The sequence below is a fragment of the Poromitra crassiceps genome (assembly GCF_964638095.1).
Source record: "Poromitra crassiceps genome assembly, chromosome: 5".
Taxonomy (NCBI): domain Eukaryota; kingdom Metazoa; phylum Chordata; class Actinopteri; order Beryciformes; family Melamphaidae; genus Poromitra; species Poromitra crassiceps.
The window spans coordinates 56,650,490-56,661,618 of NC_139642.1; the positions used below are offsets into that span (position 1 = coordinate 56,650,490).

The 11,129-nt window shown below is 45.8% G+C and overlaps 1 protein-coding gene across 2 annotated transcripts; it reads left to right on the forward strand.

Moving 5' to 3' along the window:
- Window positions 1–3,181: 3,181 nt before the first annotated feature.
- Window positions 3,182–11,129, forward strand: cUnh7orf25 (chromosome Un C7orf25 homolog). Of its 2 annotated transcripts, XM_083637425.1 has the most exons (6): window positions 3,215–3,271; window positions 5,125–5,248; window positions 6,428–6,726; window positions 8,026–8,428; window positions 8,932–9,284; window positions 9,860–11,129. In XM_083637425.1, exons 3-6 carry the CDS (start codon window positions 6,442–6,444, stop codon window positions 10,157–10,159), a joined length of 1,341 nt encoding a protein of 446 aa, XP_083493551.1. In that variant the 5' UTR covers window positions 3,215–3,271; window positions 5,125–5,248; window positions 6,428–6,441; the 3' UTR covers window positions 10,160–11,129. The 2 variants fall into 2 exon arrangements, with proteins under 2 accessions (XP_083493550.1, XP_083493551.1); XM_083637424.1 differs by lacking the exon at window positions 5,125–5,248 and having other exon boundaries at window positions 3,182–3,271.

Below are 11,129 nucleotides of genomic sequence, written 5' to 3' on the forward strand. Positions count from 1 at the left end.
AACAGAGCGACTGACTGTGACTGACTGATCACGTGACTCATCACCTGACTGACACGAGCAGCAGCGTGTTTACCAGATCTCGCGGGAGAAACAAGCAACCAAAGCTGAGTTCAGCCCCGACAACACATAGCAAAACGTTTATTTACAAACGGTGGTGCGTTGACAGCCGGTGTTCTGTCGATTTTTGCTACCCGTCGAGAACTGCTACTTTGTGATTCTGCGCGTGCGCAAAGCCGATTTTCCAAGTTTAATCGCCACGCCCATAATTTCTTGAAACCCTTCAGTCCACGCTGTTGTTAACGGTGAGTAACATCCTCAACATAATATTGATTAAAAATTGATAAATTGAGGGGTCTAAGTAGGCTGACATTCATCCTACAGTGGCAGTGAGTTGATTAGTAGTCAACATGAATGCATTAAGTGACGGGAGCATTATTTGATAGGATGTTACTGGACTATCAAATTATGCTACCCCTGAAATATTGATTTAAAATTGATAAAATGGGATGTTGAGTATTTGATCCATCAAAATACACTACCCATGACATAAATTTCATTACACTTTTTGAACATTATACAAGAAAGAGAAGAAAACACTTACTTTACGGCTTTAGACACTATCGGTTTATGCGGCGGTAGCATTTTTCGACAAAGCAGCAAAAATCGACGTTACACCGGTCCTCCAACTGGAAACGACGAAATGTGTCGTTTGTATATGGTCGTATTGAGGACATGTAGCATGCTGAATGGGGTCCACCCGCTATGCCGACCACCCGCTATGCCGACCACCCGCAATGCCGACCTTAGGTTTAGGTGTGGGGGTGGGAGAGGTTAGGTTTTGGGATAGGGTCTGAGGGAGGTTAGGTTTAGGCATGGCATGGGGGGATGTTAGGTTTGGCGTGGGGGCTGGGAGAGGTTAGGTTTTGGGTTAGGGTCTGGGGGAGGTTAGGTTTAGGCATGGGGGGAGGTTAGGTTTGGCGTGGGGGCTGGGAGAGGTTAGCGCCACCGACACGCTGCACGCCGCCTCGCTCAGCTGGTTCTGCTTGTAGGCTATCGGCATTGCGACCTGTCGGCACTGCGGCCTGTCGGCACATAGACGCGGCACCGTGCTGAACACCCTGTTGTGTTTTTATTAGCCTTTTTCACTTCCTACCCAATTCACCCATGATATGTCTAAAAAGGCAGGAAGTAGCCTAACACAGGTGCAAGCAAAACATTAATGAGAGAGCCCTGGCACCATATCACCTAAATGGATTGGAAGTTAGAAACCTTCATTGTCTTGCTTGCACCTGTGTTACTTCCTGCCTTTTGGACAAAAAGTGGGTGAAGCGGATGGGAAGTGAAAATGGCCCCTATCTGTTGGATCCACTGTGGGCAATGCTTTTTTAAATAGTAGGCTACACGTCGCTGCTGATTGGGTAACACCTCTGACACACCCACCAAACGAGAGACAACGTACCACAAATCCTGTCGCGCACCGTTTCGAGGAAATGATGTTCAACCCGGAAACCACTGCAAAACTGTGCACACCAGTTTGAGATTGAACACACCCCAGGTCTATGAATAACCTATGTCTTGTTGACACTGGGTTAGCTGGCTGGGGTCAGCGTGGCGTAAATCCTCCCGTTCTCCCCATTCAGCATAGTTAGCTGCTAGCCCAGCCCAGGCTAGTCTCTCAAGCCAGACTGACTCTTCTACATTCTGCAAATGCACCATAAACAGTCTGTAATTCACGCCCATAGAACATGGACAAAGGAAGTTGGGGGAAAAATGCTTCAGACCGGAGGAAGTTCGAACCAATGCTGGTCATTGGAGAAATACGAGCTAAAGGCAGGACAACTGGGACATCCCCCTATCATCGCTCATTATTTTCCCTGAGTTTCCCTTTCCATTTTGGCGAAATTTTCCCAGCTAGACGTTTAGGCGGAAGCATTTGAAAATTGCGAGAGCCAACCGGCTGTTTTAACAGACTGATACCCCGTTCAAGACAACTCGGACCGCCGTAAAAAATGGGTTCCGACCTGTAAAAAGTGAATTGAACGGTCGTTCAGGCCAGAATTACAGCTCGGGAAATTCGGGTATCATTCAGAGCTCCGGTTTCTCCGAGTTGACGTCACAGCCACATCAAAATGGCAACTTGCATTGATAAATCACAAAATTATTATAAAGACGTTTGTTGACGTTTTAACACACAATTTGAGGTCTTAATGATGTAATGTAACGTTTCATATGTGTTTGTGTCATCTGTGTTTCACTCTGTGTGAAATTCAACATGCAGCATGTTTGGTTAGCATTGTTCACTAGTAGGTAGCTACCATGCTAACATGGGTTGCTATAGCAACAGTTTGGGGTTTCCCCCCGAGCGGGAGGTGCAGCGTGAACGCAAATCTGTCCGGGCCGGAGGGTCCGTGTTGAAACTTACGGCGGTCCGAGTTGTCTTGAATGCGGTATAAACCCAGGCAGAAAGGATCAGTTATTCAACCACCGCAGTAAACTCACATCTGAACGTCTATGTACCTGGTCTCGAATCCTCAATCCTGTAGTGTAGAGCCGCAGCACCATCTTTTGGTGAGTCAGCCCATTGAGATAGCTTGTTTTTTTACCCCACTCGTGTGCCAGCCATTTTGTGGGCGTTGCCGTTCCCACACAGACCGACTGTATCTATTAGCAGGTTGCCCCAAAAAGTCCCTAATATCAGTGAATGTCACTGATGTTAGATTTTGAAATAATCTTGTCTTGTCTTGTCTCTGCTGCTGTTGCTGTTTTAGACACCTGCATTTCCCCATATGGGGATAAAGATTTCAATCAATCAATCAATCAATCAATCAATCAATCAATCAATCAATCAATCAATCAATCAATTATTGCACATTTTATTGCATTGTATGAGGAGGAAAGAGAATGTGGGAAGGGAGTGGGATGGGATCTGATGGGGATAGTGGGAACAGAGGGAAACAGGGTAGGAATCACCAGGAAGGCACTGTTTACTTACTGACACAAGGTTGGTGGGTAAGATTTAAAGAACAGCTTTTAAATGTGACATGATGATGTTACAATGTTACACACTTATGTCGATGGTTACACACCATGTCACAATTACATCTACTGTACAGTAGATGGCGGTATGCACCTTGAGGTGTCTTTGCCATCCGCCAGTAAACCGAGAGAAGAAGAAGAAGAAGATGATAGTCACTCCAGTCATTTAGCTGCTAACACTAGCTGTTGCTGGGAGGAACGTCTGTGGACAAAAACTTCACATTTGACGGATTCCGTAAGTTGTCTTATAGTTGTTAATGTTTTCCCCCGCTATGTTGTTTTTGTTTTTAAATGACAATGACAGGAAACCCGCGCAGATAGCTTCTCATTACTTTCTGCCTGCTATAGCGGCTAAGCTAGCTAGCTGCATAACGTGACAACATCAGAACCGACAGAGGGGCTAAACAGCTGAGGGTCAGTCAGTCAACCTGACAGTGGAGGTTGTAGTTGTAGAAAATAGTCACGTGTTCAGTACATTAACGTCACAGAGAAATGCCTTACATAAAAAAACATGCTTTAGGTTTCAGCTTATTCTTATTTACTGTGAAGTCATTTGAATGGTTATTGTGTGTGTGTGTGTGTGTGTGTGTGTGTGTGTCTCTCTCTCTCTCTCTCTCTCTCACACACACACACACACACACACACACACACACACACACACACACACACACACACAGACAGACAGACAGAGACATCAACCTGCCAAGGAACAATAGAAGAAAATTAGCCAATAATTTTACAAACACAGCAATTACACCTTATTCATTACAGCTGCACTCTATATCACGTGTGTAGGTGGTATTTGCAGCAACCCATGTTAACTCATTGAGTGCCAGCCACTTTTGGAGTGCCAGCCACTTTTGGAGTGCCAGAGTTTCAGAGCGTTTTCAGTGATTTCTCGAGGCCCACAGAATATTGTGTGATATTACTATGTAAACACCGAACACGCAAAAAGAACAAGGAGACTCTATTGTATCATCAGCAAAAAAAAAGTTTATTGATACCATTTTCCGTTCTTTAGTTATCAGCCGGAGAAGATAGGTCAAAAACAGCAAAAATATGCTTTTCTATCAGGAAGCTGAGATATTCAGCCTTTTGTGAAATGCATTATTTCAAGCACATTCACTGACTCTAGCTAATCTTTTCTGATGATGTGACCTGGTTTAGTTCTGTGGTGCATGCGTGCCCCACCCCCCTGTCCCCCCCTCTCCCCGCCTCTCCCCGAGTCAGCTGCAAACTCGTCCCCACACGCACAAAGTCTATTCGGAGCCTCTGTTTTTGCGCCGCGCGGCTCCTGGCAGCTCACAGCAGCAACAAGGAAATGCCCAACGCGACTGCAGGTAAGGGTTGGCCCTTCGGCGTTGGGTGCTGCCTTTCTGGTGGGTAATGTGTTGAGAAACTATATGCAGACAGACAGACAGGCAGAGGAGCTGCAGTTGTGTGCGCGGATTGATTGCTGTTGGCAAGCAGCCCAGAGCCATCTACATGATGGCTCTGGGCTGCAGCATGAGCGCGGTTTGTCTTTGATCACGGCTTTGTCAGGCTGTATTCCTGACACTTCTGTCATCTGGAGAGCACTGTCGCCACCTAATGGCTCGGTAAAATAGGTTATAGACATTCAACATGTCCCAAAATGTTACAGGACATAGATCTGGCTTCGATGGACCCCCCCCCCCCCCCCCGTCAAAAAACGCAATTGACGACAATCGTCGTCTTTGGCACTCTACGTCAGTATTTGAATTGACGACAGCTGTCGTCATTGGCACTCAATGAGTTAAGGGCTTGTCCAGGGCTGGGATACGAACCGCCGACCTTCGGCTTGGGAGTCCGACATGTTAACCGCAACACCAAGAGAGCTAGCTCGCTACCACTCGGGACTCACGAGGAATCCACGCTGATTCACCTCAGTTACATGTGCACCTGTAAATTAAGAATGTGAGGTGTACCTAATTGTGTTGTTTGTGGGAGAGAAAATGCATTTTTCTCTGTGACTTACAATGTACTGATACAGATGTGACTATTTTCTACAAACTCCACTGTCACAGGTAGTGATGGCCAAACGTTTTCTAAAGCTGTGTGGCTTCACAGCCTGTATCTCCTCCCTGACAGTAACAGGGGGCTTTTGTGCGGGTGGGTCGAGTCCTTGATGATCTCCCGGGACTTCTTGAGGGACTGTTGATTGTACAGATCCAGATCCATGAAAACATGTTAAGTATTTTGAAAATGTTTGATTATGCTGTAAATCACAAATTAAGAAATTAAATTATAAACACTGTAAGGGTTTCAGAGTTTGTTTTGTTTTTTGTTTAGTTCCATGTATCACTGATACCCGTACCGCAGTTTGAGAACCACTGGCCTAGGGCTGGGCGATAGAGACAAAATCAAATCTCAATATCGATATTGCGACAATATTGCTGGGATGACTATTGGTGCTTAATATTTACACAATGAGATTTTTGATAAGTAATCATCAGTAATGTCGATATAATGAATCACTGAGTGGTTTAAAGCAAATAGAATGGCTAGAACGGTCTGGTAAATTCAGAAAATGACATCACTTTACTGTAATGCAGCCTTTAAACCAGGAAAAGACAACACTTGTGCCATATCCAAAATCTAAGACCATTATCTACTCTCATATCACCATATATAATATATATCCATATAACTAGAAATGGGTGGAGAGACTGTGGGATTTGGGGTTGTGACTAAACTCATACCACGTCATGCAAATCATCAGTGGGTATGACATCACTTCGATCAGGGACCATGTTGGAAATAAGTGTCCGCACTTTTACATGTATATCCTTTGGATGTTGCTGTCTTTTATATCCATAAAATCAATCAATCAATCAATCAATCACTTGATGATTGTGGGGCATGACATGACATCATCATCAGTGGTTATGACATCATCCTTAACATCACTCAGTGTTTCCCAGTTGACCCTTGCTCCCCCACGTTCCCACAGCACTACACCTATGTTCATTCCAGACTCTGAAAAGTGGTTTGGCAAATTTTGGAGGCGATCACAGCAATGGTGGGCCTTGCACCTCCGGACATGTTCTTGTGATTTTAGTCTAATGTCACATACTACCTCTTTTGTATGTTTCATACATCTACACTGTTGATGATGACTATAGCATAGTTGATGCTATAGTCTTTAATAATTTGATTTGTAATTTCGCTGCCTTCTTAGCCACTGGTCACAATTGTAAAAGAGATTTCGTATCTCAATTGTTTTATCTGGTTAAATAAAAGATTAAATACAAAATAAAACTCCGGACAATCAGACAGCTCTCCAATGATAGTAGTAGGATCTCTATATATTGCCCAGCCCTACTAGGCTCATGTGTTTTTACCCCAGTTGATCCGTGCCCTCCTCCTCCAGAGAGAATGTGAGCCATGTCCATGCAGGCGATGCTGCGGGAGCGCCTGGTGTCTGCCCAGGCGCTGCTGGAGCGGGTGGACCAGCTGTGTGCACAGCAGCCGCACGGCGTGGAGGGCCGGGCCAAACTGTGTGGCAAGCTGCGTGCCGAGCTCCGCTTCCTGAGGAGGGTCCAGTCCGGTGAGGCGCAGGTCAAAGAGTCACACCTGCACAGCACCAACCTCACGCACCTCACCGCCATTGTGGAGTCAGCCGAGAGCCTGGAGGGCGTGGTCGCTGTGCTGCGCGTCTTCGCCTACCAAGTAATTATAGGAATTATTATTGAGGGGGCCCCGACCTTGTCTAATATTTAGTGCTGCACGATTTGGGGGAAAGGTGCGATTAGCGATTAGGGTGGACAATATTGCGATTGCGATTGTGATTGCGATATAATAAACAAGAGGTATCTAGGGATGTGCCGGCATGAGTTTTTGACGGTATGATAACCTTGGACAAAAATACCACGGTTTCACGTATCACAGACTAAAATACATGAAATATGTTACAATTTAAAATATATTAAAACTAAATAAATAAAACAATTTGAAATAAAATTATCTTTACAAAAAAATAAAACATTTTGAGACATTTGCCTGTCCCAAACATGTAAAAAAGAAACACCAGAAAAATAGAAACTGCACTGTGTTACAGCACATAGAAGATGGCTCAGACTGGCAAAGTTAGTTACATGTCTGTCGAGTAATACAATGATACACCCCGTTTATTTATTTTGTAGCGACAGATGGCCGTAAACGCCACACTCACGTGACGCTTCTTGAGAGAGAGGTGAGGGAACGTGCATATTTCTGCAGACTTTATCGAGGGACCATGAAGGCGTCATGTGACAGGCTAACGCTAGTTGAAGCCTGGAGGTGCTGCTGCTGGCAGCTGCGACAGTGTTTTGCTATCAACCTTGTTAATCTCGCTATATTCTTCATCACAGCGGGTCATTACCCACTGTGCACTTAATCGTGCACTAGTTCTGCATAAGCACCTGCAGCTCTCTCCTTATTTTACTGACGTTCTCACTAAACACTCAGCTGTTTACATGCGTTTCTGAACGGCAAGCTAGTTATTAGCATAGCTAGCTGTTAGCGATTATGGATGTTCTCTCTCTCCCTCTCGGTAAGATGTAACTTTGCTGCGCATAAAATTACTTATTTGCGGGAGTGCATGGGAGAAGCCTCCCTCTAGTGTTGATGCCCACAGTGTGATGCCAGAGAAACATGTGTTTCACACACACACACACACACACACACACACTCAAAAAGACGTGAAAAAATGATAATAATCGCACACTTTTGCGGTTATGTAATCGCACGTGCTGACATCGCGATTGCGATTGCGATTAGATTAATCGTGCAGCACTACTAATATTCCTCCATTGGGAGTGGAGTTACTGTTTATTATTTTGCTTTGTAATACTTTTTATTTTCGTAAACATTTTTGTATTTATTTCTCCGTGCTCTTTTCTTTGATCTGTTTTATGTAAAGCACTTTGCAATGCCTCTGTGAGTGAAATGTGCTATGCCAATAAACTCGCCTTGCCTTGTCTTCACGAGGAGAAGGACGGGGCCAAGCAGTCGCTGGTGGTGGACGTGGTGGCGAACGGGGGCCACACCTGGGTGAAGGCGATAGGGCGGAAGGCGGAGGCGCTGCACAACATCTGGCAGGGCCGCGGGCAGTACGGCGACAAGAGCGTGGTGAGCCAGGCCGAGGCCTTCGTCACGGCCAGCCGCCAGCAGCCCGTGCAGTACAGCCACCCGCACATCATCTTCGCCTTCTACAACGGCGTGTCCAGCCCCATGGCCGACCGCCTCACACACATGGGCATCTCCGTACGCGGAGACATTGTGGCCGTCAACGCCCTGCTCAGAGAGGAAGACGCCGGCCATGGGGGAGACGAGGAGGAGGAGGAGGAGGAGGAGGAGGAGGAGCAGGGAGCGGAGAGAGAACCGACAGACGGTAGGGCTCCAAGTAACGATTATTTTCATGACTCCGTTGTTTTCTCTGTGAATCGATTTAGTTTGGTCTACTATAAAATGTCAGGAAATGGTGAAAAATGTGGATCGGTGTTTCCCAAAGCCCAAAAGATGATGTCCTCAAATGTCCTGTTTTGTCCCCAACCCAAAGAGATTCAGTTTAGTGTCGAGGAGGAATAAGGCTGAGTGTCCATACAGCTTTTTTTCTTCTTCTCTGAGTGCCCGCCCCCTTTCCTCACTAAAAGCAATGGGAAGTAGCCACAAGGTGCACAAAAAGCATTGCAGCCTGCGTCGTCACAGGTGACGTTATCATGATCCGCTTTTCATTTCTCCTCACAAAAAGTGCTCCAGAAAGAAAAAAATGCCCTAAAGAAACCAGAAAATATTCACATTCCAGAAGCTGGAATTGACCTTTTTATCTTAAGAAATTACTCAAACGGAAATAGTTAAGTTAACAGTTGGTAACTAATCGATTCATCGTTGCAGCTCTAACAGACGGTGAGGAACCAAATGAGGGCGATGAGACCGACTCGGACTCGGACTCGGACTCGTCGGAGCTTGGCCAGACCAGAGTGGACCGGGGCACGGTGGTGGCCAGCCTGGCCTTCCCAGCCCAGGTGAAGGTGGAGGCGTGTCCCCGGGCCAACCTGGACATCACCACGCTCATCGCCTACGTGTCGTCGCTGTCGCATGGTCAATGCCACTATACCTTCCGGGAGCAGGTCCTGACGGAGCAGGCCGCGGCCGAGAGGAGAGGGGAGCGCGTTCTGCCCCAGCTACACGCCTTCATGGCCGGGAAGGAGCTGCTCGCCTGCCGCTCTGCTGTACAAGACTTCCAGGTAGGGCTGGTCGATATGGCCAAAATCTATATCAGCATTAAGGCTGCAACTAACCATTATTTTCATTATCGATTAATCTGTCGATTATTTCTTCAAATAAATCTATAAAATGTCACAAAATGGTGGAATAATTGTGTTCACTTTTTCCCCCAAAGCCCAAGATGACATCCTCTATTCTACGTCAATAAGAGGAAGTTGATGATCTGACATTAGGCTAACTCCTCTTGATGTAGCTATAAATTAGCTATTCAATTATCTAGTGTTTTGCTAACATTAGCTAACTTAAGATGTGACTATACACAATGTAATGTGTCTGTTGAAGATTGTGACACCAATGTAATATGTCTTAGTAATGTTACCTTTGAACAGTCTAGATGTGTCCTTGGTGATATCTGGTATAACAGGAACGGGGGAATTTGACCAAGGTTCTGCCGGGTACCAAGCTTGCTCAGCTGTTATTGGAGCACAGAGAAAAAAGGGGCAGGGCTTAGGAAAGATCAACGATTGCACATTGAATGATTGCAGTATTGCAGTAGTAAACATGCAATGCATGTACTGTCCACCCTTCCTTGCAGGCGATTGTGGAGACTCTGGGCGGGCCGGGGGAGAAGGCACGTGCCAGCGAGCTGCTGGCCCGTGTGCGCACGGTGGAGGACCGGCCGAGTGAGCGAACCAAAGGCCTCACGCCCAGCGCCAAGGTCTGCCCCCGCTCACTCATGATCTTCGGCACGGGCGACGCCCTGCGGGCCGTTACCATGACGGCCAACAGCGGCTTCATCAGGGCGGCGGCCAATCAGGGCGTCCGGTACAGCGTGTTCATCCATGAGCCAAGAGCGCTGACTGAAGGCAAAGAATGGAGGGCGAGTCCCATTTGACTGTATGGGAGAGAGAGAGAGAGAGAGATGGTTGCAGGCTGATGGTTTATTTTGGACTTTAAGACTTGTATCATTTTGTTACGGAGTGGACATCGGGGCGAAAAATTATTTATGTCGTGGTCACATTTTACTGTAACCTGTGAAGTTAAAGAGCGTGGTGCTGGTGCATTTTTTTTTTATTATTATTAATTTACATTTTGGGCTCATGATTTAATATGAAAACACCCCCCCCCCCCCCCTAAAAAAGGGGGGTAGCAGTGCATAAATATGGAGAAAAAGGTAGCATTCTAAATGGGTGTTGGCAGAGGGATACAAAGTCATGGATAGTGAAAAAGGTGACGGATACCAGGGCAGACATAAAACCACTCAGAAATCCTCATATTTTGGGATGAAAAAGGTGTCTTGCCTCACTGTGACCAGTGCCCCCTGCAGTTTACAAAAATGAGTGTAGATGCAGGTACAGTGTGATTTTAACACTCCTCCCAATAAAAAAATATATAAATCCATTGCAATAGCCCTTCCACATATTAATGCAATGTGGTATCCAACCTGCACCATGCTCTTTAATTGTTTAATGTTGCAATATTTGAGGGATACGCCTATTGAGTGTAAAAAGACAATGGATATTAACATACCAAATCCTTACTAGGCCTATCTGCAATACCTAAAAGGTACCTTTTGAAGTTGCACCCACCTCCCCCCACCCTAAACTGCAGAGTTTAACAAAATCGAGGGAATGACTTATATCTCGTGTACACGGATAGCCTAAAATGTAAATCGTCTCCCAATGGCCACTCCCTGGCTCTGTATGTCGCTCTGAGTCTGACTCTAAGTTCCGGCAGTTTATTTGCTGATTCTATTTTGCATTTATTCCCCCACCCCATCAGAAATCAATTAAGGGATTTTTCTGTTAAAGCGGAATATTCTGGATTAAGATTATATGTATATATTCAATATAAAATAAAGCATT